General features: G+C 38.6%; 1 protein-coding gene across 1 annotated transcript in view; it reads right to left on the bottom strand.

Moving 5' to 3' along the window:
* sdk1b (sidekick cell adhesion molecule 1b) overlaps positions 1-18406 on the bottom strand; it is a 191093-nt gene that overhangs the window by 65747 nt on the left and 106940 nt on the right. Inside the window, exons 20-25 of the mRNA XM_073842664.1 lie at positions 15920-16101; positions 12655-12770; positions 12188-12383; positions 5107-5205; positions 2255-2446; positions 1510-1631 (exon numbers count right to left, since the gene is read on the bottom strand). Of these exons, the coding sequence (XP_073698765.1) occupies positions 1510-1631; positions 2255-2446; positions 5107-5205; positions 12188-12383; positions 12655-12770; positions 15920-16101 (907 nt within the window). The remainder of the gene's footprint in view (positions 1-1509; positions 1632-2254; positions 2447-5106; positions 5206-12187; positions 12384-12654; positions 12771-15919; positions 16102-18406) is intronic.

The raw sequence follows: 18406 nt of genomic DNA, 5'->3' as shown, positions 1-18406 counted from the left end.
CCAATTTTGAGAAAAAAAGGTGAAAACAATAGAAAACAATAATTTTCCTGAGAGCCAAGTGTCATTTGTAGCAAAGCTAACCATTTAGAAAGATACGTTACAAAGTTAAGCATAGTTCAAAGAGAAAACAACCATTTGTGAAAAAGTTAGCCATTATTTTCTGATATAAATTGCCTTTTGTGGTAAAGTTAACCATTTGGCTGCCAGAATATTTTCTGACAGTAAACAAATTAGCAGAGAGAAAAGCTAAATTTGTGGCAAAATTAACTGCTTAGGACAGAAAAACTTATGCAGGTGACTACAGTATGTTAACCGTTTTGAAATGCAAAAACTGTACCATTTGTGGAAAAAGGTAACCATGTTTCTGAGAGAAAAGTTCAATTTGTGGAAAATTTGACAATTTGGCAACCAGAATAGTAACAATCAAGGCAAAGTTAGCCATTTTGCATAGAGAAAAGTGCAATTTGTGGCCAAGTTAACTATTTAAGTTACCATGTTAACCATTTGGGAAAGCAAAAACTATACCAATTTGTGAAAAAAGTAACCATGTTTCTGAGAGAAAAACACAAAAACCAGAATAGCAACATTCTAGGCAAAATTAGCCATTTTGCATAGAAAAAATGTGAAATTTGTGGCCAATTTAACCATTTTGGAGAGAGAAAATTGCTAAAAGTGACCAAGTTAACCATTTTTCAGAGAGAAAACTATCCATTCATGAACAAATAGCCATTTATTTCTGAGAGAAAAGTGTGACAATGTTAACCACTTTGGAAAGCGAAAATTATACTATTGGTGAAAAGGCAGCCATGTTTCTGAGAGAAAAGCACAATTTGTGGTTAACAAATAGTTAACAATTAGTAGTATTGCAAATAGTAACATTCATGGTAAAGTTAGCCATTTTGCATAGAGAAAAGTGAAATTTGTGGCCTAGTTAACCATTCTGGAGAAGGATTAGGGCTATAAGTGACATAGTTAACCATTTTATAGAGTGAAAACCACCATTCATGAAACAATTAACCATTTATTTCTGGGAGAAAAGTGCAATTTGTACCAAAGTTAACCAGTCAGCAGACAGAATATTGACTTTTGCGTCAAAGTCACTATTTTTTAACCCTTTACCGTGCTGAAAAAACCAGCATATGCTGGTTAGGTAGGTTTTGGTGCTGGGATGCTGGTTTTAGCTGATTTTTGCTGGTCCTTTGCTGGTTTATGCTGGTCTGTGCTGGCCATTTGCTGGTTTATGCTGGTCCTTGACCAGCAACATGACCAGCATAAACCAGCAAAGGACCAGCATTAACCAGCTAAGGACCAGCATGAACCAGCAAAGGACCAGCATTAACCAGCAAAGGACCACCATAGACCAGCTTAAACCAGCATCCCAGCACCAAAACCTACCTAACCAGCATATGCTGTTTTTTTCAGCAGGGTAGCCACTGTGGGAAAGTTAGCTACTTGCAAAAAACGTTTCAGCAATACAAGCTTTGCTAAATTTTACACAAGCCTACGCACCTGTCCTTCTACGATCCATTTGGAGATGGCGGTTTTGCCGTCACTGCCGGGGTTGAACTTTATGGTGGCAGAGCGAGGACTGATGTTGGAGATGACCAGATTGGAGGGTGCACCCGGAAGCTCTGTTCAGCAACACAACAAAACATATTTACGTAACTCACAAGCTGCTCTAATTGAAACATTTCCTGCATTTTGTGTTCTGCTCTCTGTCTGTTTTCTCCATCCTGTGTCTTCATTATCCTTCAAAGAAAACTCTTGTAAATGGGCCCATAACTCACTTCAGAGTCGATTAGGTTTTGTGTACAGCAGTGCACATTGTGTTTGGGTATATGATTAATTGGTAATTAAATGGATTGATAATGATATTTGGGTGGTTCACGGTGGCTCATTCAACAGTAGATAAAGCTCATTCTCTCCTGACTCCACAGCATATCAGTGGGAGATAATGAGTGTAGCTTGGCTTTTGGTCATCATCATTTATTTCATGTTCTCTCTAACACACGCGCACACACAGAGCGGCCCCAAGAGCTTCATACCGACTTCGTGTGATGTATTACAGTCTTACTGACTGTGTCTCGGATTGCTGGTCTATGTGAAATATGCGCCCCACTGCGGCATCCTGTTTCATGTGCTGAATTTCCTTTAGAGTTTGAACACGGTGACTAACACCGATCCCCAAGGGAGAATTTGATGCATTAAAGTGATGCCAGCATTGAAGTGTGTATTTGTTTGAGAGTGCTGAGACCTGGCGGCAGTCCTGTCGAAATGGTCGACGAGGTGGCAGTACCGGTACCGGCCTGCGTAACCGCGGCCACCTGCAGAGTGTACGTGGTGAGTGAAGTGAGCCCGGTCACTTTGTATGTCAGCGTGGAATTGGACAGAGTCTGAGATACACGGGTTTCGTTCTGACCGGCCTCCTCCCAACTCAAGACGTAACCTATGGAGAGGTGAAAATGAAATGAGAAGAAAGAGAAAATTAAGCTTTGCTCCACAACTTGAGCCGCCTCGCTGCTTTTTGTCTACATAGGCAGTAACAGTCTCTTAGAAGTTGCTGAATTGAAACTCTCTTTATGGTTCCTTGCATGCATTCGTAGAGTGAAATTACACAAATCATGCAGAGAGATTCAACTAGCTCACAGTCAATCACTACAGAGCACTGTTAGGGAGGGATCAACTCAATAGCTGTAAGGCTACTAACTATTAAAAGTTATATTTAAAATATCCTCGCTCTTCCAAGCTTTATAATGGCAGTGAACAGGGCATCCATCCATCAAAAAGTGCTCCACATGGTTAATAAAGGCCTTCTGAAGTGATTCATTGCATTTGTGTGAAAAAAATATTCATATTTAAAACTTAATAAACCATAATCTCTTTACACAAACACACTGATTCACTTCAGAAGGCCTTTATGAACCCCCGAAACCATGTGGATCACTTTGTATATGATGGACTTAAGCACTTTATTTTGCTTCAAAATCTCGACCACTATTTACTGCCATTATAAAGCTTGGAAGAGCCAGGACATTTTTGAATATAACTCTGATTGTATTCATCTGTACGGTGACGCATTGCTGCCACATACATATTTTTTTTCCACTCAATTATGTTGTAATAATGAAATATTATGTCATTTTAACAACGTCTTTTCTAGTAATAATGAGGTGTTTTCTCTTTAAAATGACATCTTTTCTTGTAAAACAAGATGTTTTCTCATCAAAGTGACATAATGATCTTATTAAAATGACATATTTTTCTCGTAATAATGAGATGATTATCGTTAAAAAAACATTTCTTGTAAAAACGAGATGTTATGTTATTAAAACTACGTAATTATCTTGTTAAAACAACATGTTTTGTCGTAATAACGAGATGTTTTGTGATAAAACATCTTTTTCTTTTAAAAATGAGGTGTTTTCTTGTTAAAAAACATTTTCTTGTAAAAACAAGATATGTTGTTAAAAAGACACAATCTTGTTAAAACAACATCTTTTCATCATAATGAGATTTTTTTTTATTAAAACGACATCTTTTCTTTTGAAAACTAGATATTATGTCGTTAAAATTACACAATTATCTTGTGAAAACTACATCTTTTCTCATAGTAATGAGATGTTTTCTCGTTAAAACATCTTTTCTCATAAAAACTAGATGTTATGTCATTAAAAAGACAATTATCTCTTTAAAGCAACGTGTTTTGTCGTAACAATGAGATGTTTTGTCATAAAACATCTTTTTCTTTTAAAAAATAAGATGTTTTCTTGTTAAAACGACATATTTTCTTGTAAAAACGAGACGTTGTGTTAGGGCTGGACAATATATCGAACGATATTGTGAGGCGCGTTTAGTCAATGAAGCCGGTGCTTTGATTAGTAGTAAATCTCCATCACGTGCGTTCCGCTCAGGTTCCGCTATCGCATTCGATATTAAGCTCGATATGGCGTAGCTTGTCAGAGATATACGTCTCTGTGTATTAATTGCCGCTCCAGCGGAACCTGAGCGGAACGCACGTGATGGAGATTTACTACTAATCAAAGCACCGGCTTCATTGACTAAACACGCCTCACAATATCGTTCGATATATTGTCCAGCCCTACGTTATGTCATTAAAACACATTAAAACAACGTCTTTTCTCATAGTAACGAGATGTTTTCTCGTTAAAATAACATTTCTCAAAAAAAACAAGATGTCATTCAACCTACATAATTATCTTGTTCAAACTAAATCTTTTCTTGTTAAACTGACATTTTTCTCAAACAATAAAAACTATGTTTTTCCCATTATAGAAGATATGACTCATTTAAGATGATCAGATCAATCTCGTTATTACGAGAAAAGATGTTGTTTTAACAAAATAACATCTCGTTATTAGAAGAAAAGATGTCGTTTTAATGAGAAAAGATGTTGTTGATATTAAATATCTTATTACGACATAATTAAGTAGAAAAAATAATGTGTGAGGCAGCAATACGTCACTGTACACCAGAAAGTCATATGCACCTACAATGGCTTGAGGGTAAGTAAATAATGGGGTAATTTTCATTTTCATTTTATTTTATTTGGGTGAACCGTCCCTTTAACTACACTTTCTAGTAACATGACAGCTGTTTTCATAATTATTTAACCAGCAACAACCAGACACTGCTTTTGAACAAATCTTTTACACTCCAGCTTTTTAATTTGTGCATTAATAATGTGTTTAGATATGAATTCTGTCATTTTGCCTTACTGTTCAAAAGCATTCTGTGGAAATACGATTTTACAATTATGTTTTAAACTATTTTCATGCATAATTTAACAAAATAACAGCTTCACTGTAAAAGACAATAAAAACATCACAGTTACAAGTGATATTTACTTGGATTTTTCATATTTCATCTCAACCATTTACACAATATAAATGCTTCAAATGTTTAAATTTACTTGTGTTTAATGTTTTGAACTTTTTATAAATTATGTTTTTTATATTTTAATAGCGAAAATCTGTGTCTAGGACTAGGGTTAAAAAAAAAAAAAAAAAAAAAAAAAAAAAACATAAAAGGAGAGAGTTCCTGTGGTGGTTAAGCTGAAGCTGTGATTGGATAATTGAGCCTGTTCACCTGTGATAATGCCGTTCTTGTCTTCCGGTTCCTGCCAGCTGATCCTCAGAGATGTGTCCAAGATCTCAGTGAAGCTCAGTTGAGTCACCGGGCCCGGTTCTACAAAACATATACACAAATTACATATAATATAATATAACATACTATAATATAATATAATGCTTTAGGCCCTTAAGTAGATCTCAAATATGTTTTATGGATGCTAGAACATTTTTGAGTACCTAAGCATACAAAGAGTGCATTTTTATTAGAAGTAGAAGGTCAGCTACATAGACAGACATAAGACTATTGAAATCCTTAGACAACAGCCTCATGATTTTATTATCTGAGGGGATATAAACCCATGAATACACAGCAGGTTTGTCCATGCTCTTACCACAAGCATGTGTGTGAGCATGTGTGAGTGGAACAAAGCTTGTTATTTATTGGGTAGTGCTTTATGGACGCTTTAAACCCCGCTCATGGTAAAGGATTACCTCTTACACTCAGTCCGCAAGATCATAAAACGCCCAACGAAGAGCTTGTTGCCGTGGAACCGCTGTATCACAAATGCGAATAGGCGAAAGCAAATTATGTGTTTGTTGGCAATTACCCTCATGAGTTAGCAGTCATTTAGTGGTTAATCAATCATGCATACACACCCCGCAAAACAATACGTCTGACAGGCGAACATGACAGTTGCCTGAAAAGCGCAGTGGTTAATGTGTGCGGATAAAGCTTCAATCTCATTAGATCTAACACGCGCGTGGCAAACCCTCGTGCCCCGGACTGTCAAGCAGACCTTATCAGTGCGAGTCGTCACGCTAGACTGACAGGTTAATCAATCACGTGCTTATGAGAAACGTATGACTCCATTGCACTGCAGTTCAATTAATTTTCAATTCAATTTTTGTCGCCCGTTCTGACCAAGAGGTCAAGGTTTAGCTGGTTAGCATGGACACTGCTTGCAGATGCCGTACATACACCAGAAGGGTTCATTTTACTCTATAAATAGATTTTTAAAAGCAGCTTTTTATTTTCAGCAGTGTTATTATTATCTTTAAATCTATTCAAATATTTTCTTATTTTAAATAAATTTAAGTTTAAAATATAAAAATGCGATGAAAACTTGAACTTGAGAAAGAAAAAAGAAAAAAGTTTAATTAAAGTCACAAAAAAACTAAAAATGCATTAAATAAAGCTAGAAATCGAAATATACAAAGTACTTAAAATGTCATATTACTAATAAAATTACTACCACTTAAAATTAGTGCTGGGCAACGATTAATCACATCCAAAATAATGGTTTGTGTAAATAATATGTGTGTGCATTTATTATGTATATATAAATACACAAACATGCATATATACATTTAAGAAAAATGTTATGTTTATATATTAAATATATTTATATATAATATAATATAATACATAATACAATACATGTAAATATTGTCAAAATATATACTGTATGTGTCTTTATATATACTGTACATAATAAATATACACAGTGCACACATATATATTATATAAACAAAAACTTACTATAATGGTATATAAATATTACATAATAAGAAAACAAGAAAACAAATCTCTGCAAGCAACATACCCTACATTCCAAATGTTTCAGAAAATTCAGCTTTGTCAATTTATAAAAAATCATTTTGAAATATATTAAAATAGGAAACAGCTATTTTAAATTGTAAAAATATTGTAATATTTAAAAAACTATATACAGTATCTCACAAAAGTGAGTACACCCCTCACATTTCAGCAACAATTTTAGTGTATCTCCTCAAGGGACAATACTATAGAAATTAAACTTGGATATATTTTAGAGTAGTAACTGTGCAGCTTGTATAGCAGTATAGATTTACTGTCCTCTAAAAAATAACTCAACATACAGCCATTATTGTCAAATTAGCTGGCAACAAAATTGAGTACACCCTAAGTGATAAGAGCAGTATGTTGTTTAACCATGCAAAGCCACATGTCCTATTTATCATGTTTATGTTTTTGTTTGCTTGACAGGACCATACAAAGTTGTGCATCTTGTATTAGAGCAGTTAAGTTTTAAGTACAATTCTCTCATACTGGCCACTGGATTTTCAACATGGCATCTCATGGCAAAGTCTCTGTGGATTTGAGAATTGGAATTGTTGCTCTCCACAAAGATGGCCAAGTCAATTAGAGGCTCCGTAACACCCTGAAACCGAGTTACACTACAGTGGTCAGGGTCATACAGAGGTTTTCCAAGATGGGTTCCAGTCAGAACAGGCAAGGGTCGATCAACGAAGTTCGTTTTGTGCGTCAGGTGCAGAACCTGGCTTCAAAAAACAGATGCATGAGTGCTGCCAGCATTGCTTTAAAGGTTGCAGAAGTAGAAGGTCAGCTTGTCAGTGCTCAGACCATACGCCGCACACTGCAACAAGTCGGTTTGCATGGGCGTCGTCCCAGAAGGAAGCCTCATCTAAAGCTGGCTCACAAGAAAGCCCGCAAACAGTTTGCTGAAGACAACCTGTCTAAGAGCATGAATTACTGGAACCATGTCCTTTGGTCTGATGAGACTAAGATAAACTTGTTTGGCTCAGATGGTGTCCAGCATGTGTGGTGATGCCCTGGTGAGGAGTACCAAGAAAACTGTGTCTTGCCTACAGTCAAGCATGGTGGTGGTAGCATCATGGTCTGGGGCTGCATGAGTGCTGCTGGTACTGGGGAGCGCAGTTCATTGAGGGAAACATGGATTTCATTATGTACTGTACATTCTGAAGCAGATCATGATGCCTTCCCTCCAGAAACTAGACCGAACAGCAGTTTTCCAACATGGTAACGATCCCAAATATACTAAAAAAAGTTGCTAAAAATGTAGGGGGGTATTCACTTTAGTGACATCCTTGCTGAAAAAACTGCATATGGTTAGGCTATGGCTATTCTGGTTAGGTATGTTTTGGTCCTTTGCTGGTTTATGCTGGTCCTGTTGCTGGTCAAGGACCAGCATAAACCAGCACAGACCAGCATAAACCAGCAAAGGACCAGCATAAACCAGCTAAAACCAGCATCCCAGTACCAAACATACCTAACCAGCATATGCTGTTTTTTTCAGCAGGGATACTGTATATATATATATATTAGTGGTGGGCCGTTATCGGCGTTAACGTGCTGCGTTAACGTGAGACTCTTATCGGGCGATAAAAAAAAATATCGCCGTTAATCTATTCTCAAAGTTGGGTTGGGAGCTGGGTCTAAACTACGCAAGATATGATGACTTTCACCTTGATATTTTAGCGCGGATGACGTATACCTAGTCGAATTGCACTGTAGGGGGCGAGAACGAGTCTTCAACTTCTGTGAAATTACCACATCAAATGAGACGTGCTGACATTGATGCAGTTATGAAGCCGCTTCAGGGCAGGTGCGTTGCTAGACCCTTTTTACTGGGGCACGTGAGTTATAATTTACTTTGATAATCCCGAAATAAAGACATTAAACTATATGCAACAACTGAATTGACGCTTCTAAAAGCAACGCAGTTTAAGCCAAGACTATGCACGCAGATATCCATGCCGGTGCGCGTCTGTGCAGCACGGGCACGTCGTGTAGCCTTTTGCGCAGAAGTACTTGGTTACACAAGTTTGTATAGGTAATTATGTTGTAAATGCAATTGTCAAGCAGATTGTGATGCATTTTGGAAACAGGAGATGAGCGCCTGATCTAATGCGCCACCTGGCCCGTTCTCGAAGACTTACTTTTAGTCATTATTTGGGTAGCACGCATATTCTGAATGCCTTCATCAGAATTCAGATGAGCCATTTTAATCTAGATTAATCTAGATTAATTCCAAGATTTAATCTAGATTAATCTAGATTAAAAAAATTAATCTATGCCCACCCCTAATATATATACATATACATCTACCCAAGGTGTGTTTACACTGACAATATATTGCATCAATTAACAATATATACAAAAACACATAGTAATAAACCATATAAAACATATTCCCTACAAAACACAAGTCCCTATACAGTACCAATTCTTGCATTACTAAGACAACATTCATAATAATTTCATTATATTGTAGCAGATGTTTTACCAGTGGCCAATTATTTTGGTGTGAAATAGATGTAAATGATCTATCAAAAATGCCACATTTGATGTTTATTTGCTGTACACTAATGCTAACGGACAGTTTCTGGCAGGTATTTCAGACCTCTTTGGTTTTAACAAGGTTTACTCACTTTGTTTCCAATCCATTCTTCGGAAAATTAAACCTGAAAGTTTCTAAACAACCAGGGATCCTCAATCAAAGGATCCAGTTAAATTACCAAACGAAGCGAATTTCCCACATAATGCTTGCACGCGCACGCCGTCTTTTTGGAACAAATAAAAAGCTGAGAGATGAGAGAGTGCGTACGTGCGCAACGGTTTTTCGTGTCTAACCTGTTTGTGTGATTGAGCTATTCATGGGAAACAAGCTCCTGTGGCTCAACACTGCAGAGAAGACCACATGCTGTTATCATCTGATGAAAATTACATTGTCTGTTAACAGCTGCACGCGCATTCGCACACATATCCAAGTGTACGCACACACGGTGGGACAATCAATAGCGGGCACATGTGCATTGACTAACAGGAGTGATCCTGCTTCAATAATTGCAGGTTAGTCAAGGCTGATTCTCCGTGCCTGTGGCGTGACGTGAAAACAGCGTTTGGGTGGCCAATATATATTCGGCGAAAAGACTAATCAATGGCGATGTAAAAAGCACAATTACGTGGCAAATTGCGGCATGCATAGTGAAAGGGCCAAATTTCTCCTCGGTATCGATTTCGGTGGCTAGAATGTCAAACAAACAGGCTTGTTTTTGCCGAGAGATCTCTTTCTCAAAGCCTGCTGGACAGTTTTCAAGTAAAGAGCATACTGTTAGTCGATTGTCTCCAATTAAATACAGACAGACTGTCTGTAAGAGAGTGTGGGTATCTGGAAGAGTGTGAAATATGATTTTACATGTCAGTAGTGCAAGCAAAACATTATATCCCAGAGGACACATTTATTGCTTTGAGGTTGATCTTTCATTGCTCGGGAGGCCTAATGGAGCTCTCAACTCGTTTTAGTGAAGTATCAGCTGTTTTCTTTCCTAAAATGAATGAAACAAATTACACTATTGCTGACAAACAGTAAAAGAGCTATAGCTTTAAAGAAATAGTTCAACCATAAAAAAAACCTTTTGAAAATCAGAGAAGATTTGGAGAACATCACTTGCTCACAAATGGATCCTATGCAGTGAATGGGTGCCGTCAGAATGACAGTCCAAAAAGCTGATAAAAACATCACAATAATCCACAAGTAATTCAATCCAATCAATCAGTTAATATCTAATTAGGGACGTTTTATTTTTTTTCCAAATTCCATTTTATTACTTTCCAAACTTTTTTTTTTTTCCATTTTAATGGTTCTGTTGCTCTATTGTTCTGTTTTATTGATTAAATGTATAAATATTAATCAAAAAGCATGAAAACTTACACATTTTGACAGCAATTTATTAAAAGTAAAAAAAAGCCCTATGAAATATGCTTAATTTTTTCTCATATTCAAATGTATTTTCACTAAATACTGTTTTTTAGGGCTGTCAAATGATGAATCACGATTAATCGCATCCAAAATAAAAGTTTGTTTACATAATAAATGTGTGTTTACTGTGTATATTTATTATGTATATATAAATACACACACATACATGTATAGATTAAAAAATATATTTATATGTATGAATAGTTATACTTGTATTTAATTTAGATTATATATTGAATTATAAATATTTCATATATAAATCTAAAATATTTTTCTTTAATAAACATGTATGTGTGTGTATTTATATATACATAATATATACACACAGTACACACACATATAGTATGTAATCATAAACTTTTATTTTGGATGCGATTAAACGTGATTAATCATTTGACAGCCCTAGTTTTTTTTTTTTTTTTTCATAAATTTTCTGGATTTCCTTTAATGGTGTCATTAATTTTTAATAACCAAAAGCATCTCTAATTAATTTATTTTATTTAAAAAATATATTTCATTTAATTGTTTTTTTAAATAAATCATTTAAAAAAAATTCTGGTCAATATTCCTTTAAAAAAACGAAATTGCATTAGTAGTAGTAGTAGTAGTATTATCATTATATTAAGTAATATATTTCTGTCACCGTTTCTTCAAGTCAAACTGAACTTTTTTTTTTAATGATTTGCTGTGAAGACCTGTAGACCTGCAGCTTAATATTAACAGACAGTAGTTTATTAAAGCAATAAGCCCCAAGAAGCCATGGTTCATAACAGCTAAGGGGCATTATTAGGCACAACACGAAGCGGCTTATTGCTTTTATAAAACGGTTATTCCATATACGTAGTAAGGTTTCACAAAACAAAACAGAGCAGATGAAGTGTAATCATATTAATAAAAACATTATTCTTCCCCCAAAAAGTGGTTGCACATAAGTGGTTGCCATTTGTGGAGTAATTTACAACAGCTTTGAATGTGGTTCAACCAATCAGAATTAAGGATCTGAACAATCCGGTTTATGAATCGCGTGTACTGACCTACTTTTGATTTATTCTTCCAAAATTTGGCAAATTGCGTTTTTATGACTTTTGAATGAATTTTTTTACGACTACATAATCTATAACAGTTCCTCCATTGAAAAAGTCCTCTCACATTAAAATCCACCGTCATATTTATTTAAAACTTGTTTTGGACAAACAGTGCTTAATCTGTGCATATTTCTCTCGCGATTCAGACTAGATGAATTTTTCAGTAGAGAAAACCATATTATATTATTAGAGGATATTTTGGCCTGAAGAGATAGTTTTACAAACAATTAATTGATGGACTGGAATCATGTGAATTACTTGTGGATGTTTTTATCAGCTGCAGTGGATCCATTGGTGAGCAAGTGATGCGATGCTAAATTTCTCCACATCTGTTCCGATGAAGAAACAAACTCATCTACAATGCGGATGGCTTGAGGCTGAGCAGATTTTTCTTTTTGGGTGAGCTACTCCCTGATTGTGGATGTGATTCCTTTAACATGTTACTCACTGTCAACATGCGTCTGGATGAGCTGTGATGTGCTAGCTGGTCCATCACCAGGCGTGGTAAAGCACAGCACTGCCGTCTCATACCAAGTGAACTTTCTTAAATTGCTAACGTAACCATAGTGACGTGACCCATGGAACTCAGGGGCAATGGTCACCATGGTAATGCATTCCGGACAGTGTTCCGGCCACACCAGCAGCTGTGAGAAAGATACAGAATAACAATAAGACATACACAAAACGTGATTACCATACACTGCTAGGATTTAATTACTCAAATTCAAATTTATAGTTGCTGTTTTTTTCAGGCATTTAGCCAATCAATCATGCATACACACCCCAGAAGACAATAAACCTGCCAGGCAAATTTGATTGAATTTTTTTTTGCCTCCAACGGAACGTGTGTCTCTCATTCTCTCATACACATAATCAAACACACATTCTCACATCTATGTCTCACTACACTGTTACCTTGTATCCCTGGTTGATGCCGTTGATGAACTGCTGGGGTGGTGGTGTCCAGGTGAATTTGATGGTGGTGGAGTTGAGCGCAACAGCATCCACGTCTTGTGGGGGCGCTGTGGGGACTGCAGAGCGGGAGACAATTTAGCACTGAAATATTTTGGTAATGTACATCCTTACATTTAACCAAAAAGTTAATTTACTCACCCCCATGTCATCCAAGATGTTAATGTCTATATTTCTTCAGTCAAAAAAAAAATGTTTTTGAGGAAAACATTCCAGGATTTTTCTCCATATAGTGGACTTCAATGATGCCCAATGGGTTAAAGGTCCAAACTGCAGTTTCAGTGCAGCTTAAAAGGGCTCTACACAATCCAACTCCAGGAATAAGTGTTTTATCTAGTGAAATGATCTGTCATTTTCTAAAAAAATACAAAATTATATACTTTTTAACCACAAATGCTCGTCTTGCACTAGTTGAGCGATGAGCATCTATGACTTCACGCATGTGCAGTTAGTTCTTTGTCTGTGTACTTTGGTTCCAAAAGGTAGGACAAGGTAAAACATCTAATTTTCCTTTCCAGCTTCAAAATCAATTGACATTCGTTGTTTTACTGACCTTCCTTGCATGTTCGCTTTGTGAACACTGGGGCGGTACTTCTGCTTACATCATTCATGACCTTTCCAACATGAGAACATAATGCTAAATTTGAGCTAGTGCAAGATGAGCATTTGTGATTAAAAAGCATATACTTTTTATTTTATTTTTTTAGAAAATGATTAATCGTTTCCCTAAATAAGACACTTATTCCTTGGCTGGGATCGTGTAGACCCCTTTGAAGCTGCACTGAATCTTTAATTTGGACCTTCAACCTGCTGATCCCCATTAAAGTCCACTATATGGAGAAAAATCCTGGAATATTTTTCTCAAAAGCCTTATTTTCTTTTCAACTGAATGAAGAAAGACTTGAGCATATCCTATAATAGTATATAAATAAGAAATTAAAATATCACTGCTCTGGATTAGCCAATGTTAACAATATTGAGAAAATCACCTTTAAAGTTGTCCAAATGAAGTTCTTAGCAATGCATAATTAAGTTTTGATATATTTATGGTAGGAAATTTACAAAATATCTTCATGGAACATACTTAATATCCCAACGATTTTTGGCATAAAGGAAAAATCATAATAATTTTGACCCATACAGTCGTGGCCAAAAGTTTTGAGAATGACACAAATATTAGTTTTCACAAAGTTTGCTGCTAAACTGTATTTAGATCTTTGTTTCAGTTGTTTCTGTGATGTACTGAAATATAATTACAAGCACTTCATAAGTTTAAAAGGCTTTTATCGACAATTACATGACATTTATGCAAAGAGTCAGTATTTGCAGTGTTGGCCCTTCTTTTTCAGGACCTCTGCAATTGGACTGGGCATGCTCTCAATCAACTTCTGGGCCAAATCCTGACTGATAGCAACCCATTCTTTCATAATCACTTCTTGGAGTTTGTCAGAATTAGTGGGTTTTTGTTTGTCAACTTGCCTCTTGAGGATTGACCACAAGTTCTCAATGGGATTAAGATCTGGGGAGTTTCCAGGCCATGGACCCAAAATTTCAATTTCAAAATTTTTTCGTGCAGATGCGTTCACACCTGCCTGCTGCCATTCCTGAGCAAGCTCTGCACTGGTGGCACTCCGATCCCGCTGCTGAATCCTCTTTAGGAGACGTTCCTGGCACTTGCTGGACTTTCTTGGACGCCCTGAAGCCTTCTTAACAAGAATTGAACCTCTTTCCTTGAAGTTCTTGATGATCCTATAAATTGTTGATTTAGGTGCAATCTTAGTAGCCACAATATCCTTGCCTGTGAAGCCATTTTTATGCAACGCAATGATGGCTGCACGCGTTTCTTTGCAGGTCACCATGGTTAACAATGGAAGAACAATGATTTCAAGCATCACCCTCCTTTTAACATGTCAAGTCTGCCATTCTAACCCAATCAGCCTGACATAATGATCTCCAGCCTTGTGCTCTTCAACATTCTCACCTGAGTTAACAAGACGATTACTGAAATGATCTCAGCAGGTCCTTTAATGACAGCAATGAAATGCAGTGGAAAGTTTTTTTCGGGATTAAGTTCATTTTCATGGCAAAGAAGGACTATGCAATTCATCTGATCACTCTTCATAACATTCTGGAGTATATGCAAATTGCTATTATAAAAACTTAAACAGCAACATTTCCAATTTCCAAAATTTATGTAATTCTCAGAACTTTTGGCCATGACTGTACAATGTATTTTTGGCTACTGCTACAAATATCCCCATGCGACTGGTTTTGTGATCCAGGGTCACATATCTGTTGTGACTACCTGGGTTTTGCATTTAGACGCCTACCAAAGCCCCCATTTCCATACATACTCTATATTTCAAATGATCATTCACAGCTGCACCGATAATCACATACAAATACACATGAACTACAGTTCGCATTCAAAGCCTTTTTTTGTAGCCTATCGGTGCCATGCAGCAGGGCCTGAGCGGGAAGTGGAAAGAACGAGATCATATTTCCATAAAGACTCAATGCCGCTTACACTTAATGTGCTTAAGATGGCCCCTTTAAGGTCAGGCCTAGCAAGTTGAGTACAGATTAGGTATCGCTCAATTGGATTGGGCACTCCGATTCGTCCTGCTGCCCTTTTCATTTCCAACACAATCACACAACGGCACAAGGTTAAATTAGTGTGTCCGGAAATCTGAACTGGGACATAAAAAACGCCTCTAACCATGTGTACAAAAGCATTTGTTCCAGCTTCTACTAGAAGAAGGCTCTTTTACTGCGGACACCGGGTCTCCATTAATCTCTACAGGAGTATCATTACACTGACGTTAAATAATATGAATAATCACGGCCGAGGGATCTCAGAACACCCCCACACTTCCTTGCGCACACAAATTCACGCACATAAAGCAAATTAGATTAATTAATGGGCTACGGTCACTGTTTGCCCAGAGTCCATAAATTTACTCTTCTTAGAAATAATCTTTCAGATGGCCGATCTGTGCAGTAAAGCTGGCTAATGGATTTTACGGTTCCCATGGTTACTCTAGATCTTTTATGATATCGGTAGCTTAATGAGAAAGACAGTGTTTTGAACCCAAACCTCAAAGATCTGAAACATCAAGGGTTCGCTCCGACTGATGAGGCATTGTTTTTGTGTTTTTATTTTTGTGTGTGTGTGTGTGTGTGTGTGTGTGTGTGTGTATTGTCTAACCTCCTTGCAGTGTGTACTCAGTGACAGACTGGCTGTACACCCCCAGGCCTGCTCCAGTGTAGGCAGCCACTTGGATCTCATACTGCGTCCAGATGATGAGCTCTCCAATCAGACAGTAATTAATCTCTGCACTGGTGATGTTCTTCAGCTGAAACTCACCAGGCAAACCCGCCAATCTGTACCTGAGTGGGAGAGGGAAAGAAAGAGAATGATGTGTTTTTTTTTTTTTGAAGTTGATTGTGAACCTTTAACACAAACACACTCACTCGTAATTTCAACTAGATGCATAGGAAATGACAGTGGCGCTTACCCGCTCTCAACTCGCGGTTACGATGCTAGAACGATGTGGGCGGCTTTCAGCACATTGCTATATGGTTGCTAAAATATTCTGGGTGTTATATTCAAATTCCTAACCCCAAGTATGAACAAAAGTAGTAGTGATGCTTTCCTTGGAAAGCACAGCTGATACAACTTTTATCATCTACTATTAAATAGATACTATTGAAAACCTTATGGAAAAACGTCTCGGGTTAAGTATGTAACCCTGGTTCCCTGAAGGGAACGAGACGCTGCATCGAACGCTTTGGGAATGCATCCAGCGTGAGCACCTCCTTGAATCATGTTTGTAATCAGTCCAATAGGAGTGTGAGACGTCACAGGCGTCATGACGTCACCGACCGGGAAGTATAAGAGCACGTACGGTGAAACACAGCGCCAGCTTCTGGAGACAGCAAGCGCTGCAGGGATGCCGAAGTATGGCCTCGAGACGCAGAGTCTCGTTCCCTTCAAGGAACCAGGGTTACATATGTAACCCGAGACGTTCCCTTTCAGGTAACTTCGAGCTGCGTTGAACGCTTTGGGAACGAGAATACCCACACTGCCATACTGAGGATATCCCTGCCAAGTGCAAGGAGAAGAAGGAACCATAAGAGGCTCGAGAAAAAGGGCCCGAAAGTAGGGCTAGAGGAAGTGTCTAGACATGTCCTAGTCGGTCAAGGCGAGAGGACGAAGGACCAGGAGAGGCTCTAAGATCAAGGCCATAGTACCTGGTAAAGGTAAGGGGCGTGGACCAGCCTGCCGCATTACAGATGTCTGTAACAGAAAGGCCCGAAAGTAAGGCTTTTGAAGAAGAGACACTTCTGGTAGAATGAACCTTGACCCCCAAAGGTGAAGGGAGATCAGGCTACCGTGATGGCATCCACAATCCACCGACTTATGGAAGGCTTAGCAGCTTGACGGCCTCTCCTCAGAGGGCCGTAACAGACGCTCGCACTGGACACATACAATTAAGCTTCGCCTGGTCGGGTTCCCGAAAGGGAGGAGGGTGAAAGGCCTGCAGCACAACAGGCTGTGGTGCTATTGTGGGGACCTTCGGCAGGTACCCCACCCGGGGGTACAGAAAAGCTTTGGCCATACCTGGCGCAAAGTCTAAAAAGGAAGGGGCCACTGAGAGGGCCTGAAGATCCCCAACCCTCTTGAGGGAGGAAATAGCCAACAAAAAGGCAGTTTTTATAGTAAGAAGACAGTCAGAGACTTCTTCTAAAGGCTCAAACGGAGGTTTGCACAAAGCCTCAAGCACCACAGCCAGGTCCCAAGGAGGTCTCAATCTCAACGCACCATGGAGGAAACGTGTAATGAGGGGATGTCTGCCCACTGAAGTGCCACCGAGAGGGGTGTGGTAAGCAGCTATGGCCGCCACATACACCTTCAGGGTGGAGTGGGTCAATCCGGCGGAGAGACGGGACTGTAAGAATTCCAGAACTGTACCGACTGGGCAGTTAACTGGGTCTAACTGGTGGTCTCTGCACCAAGAAGTGAAAAGGAGCTCTGGACTAGAGGATAGTCTCTACAACCTCAGTTGAGAGACCAGAAGCTATGAGTTGTGCCCCCTCAGGGGCCACACCCACAGTTTCCATAACTCCGGGCGAGGGTGGAGAATCTCTCCCCCTGCCTGTGAGAGCAAGTCCGGCCTGACGGGAATCTCCCAAGGAGAGCCGTCTAGGAGGGATATCAGCCAATTGTCTATATAGTTGAGTATGCGGATGCTCTGGAGTCACAGAGGAGCCAGAGCTGCATCCACACACTTCGTAAAAGTGCGGAGTGAGAGTGCTAGGCCGAAAGAAAGAACCTGATATTGGTATGCTTCGCCCCTGAAAGCAAAACTCAGGAACTTCCTGTGTTCGGGAAGGATGGATCCTTCTTTGGAACAATGAAGTACCGGCTGTACCCGGACTCTCGCTCTTGAGGAGCGACCACCTCGATGGCCTCCTTCCCCAAAGGAGTTTTTACTTCCTGTGCCATGACCAGAGCCTGCTCGGGGCCCACCGCAGTGGGAAAAACCCCGCTGAAAGGGGGTGGAGGTCGACAGAATGCGGTAACCTTTTTCTACAGTGCGCAGGACCCACTGAGAGACATTTGGTAGAAGTTTCCACGCTACCAAAAAGTCTACTAGGGGTATCAGCCTCTCGAGAGTGACCTCTGAATTTA

Source organism: Garra rufa, chromosome 6 (assembly GCF_049309525.1).
Source record: "Garra rufa chromosome 6, GarRuf1.0, whole genome shotgun sequence".
NCBI lineage: Eukaryota > Metazoa > Chordata > Actinopteri > Cypriniformes > Cyprinidae > Garra > Garra rufa.
The sequence above is the reverse complement of the archived record's forward strand: the minus strand, read 5'-3'. Positions and strand labels throughout refer to the sequence as shown.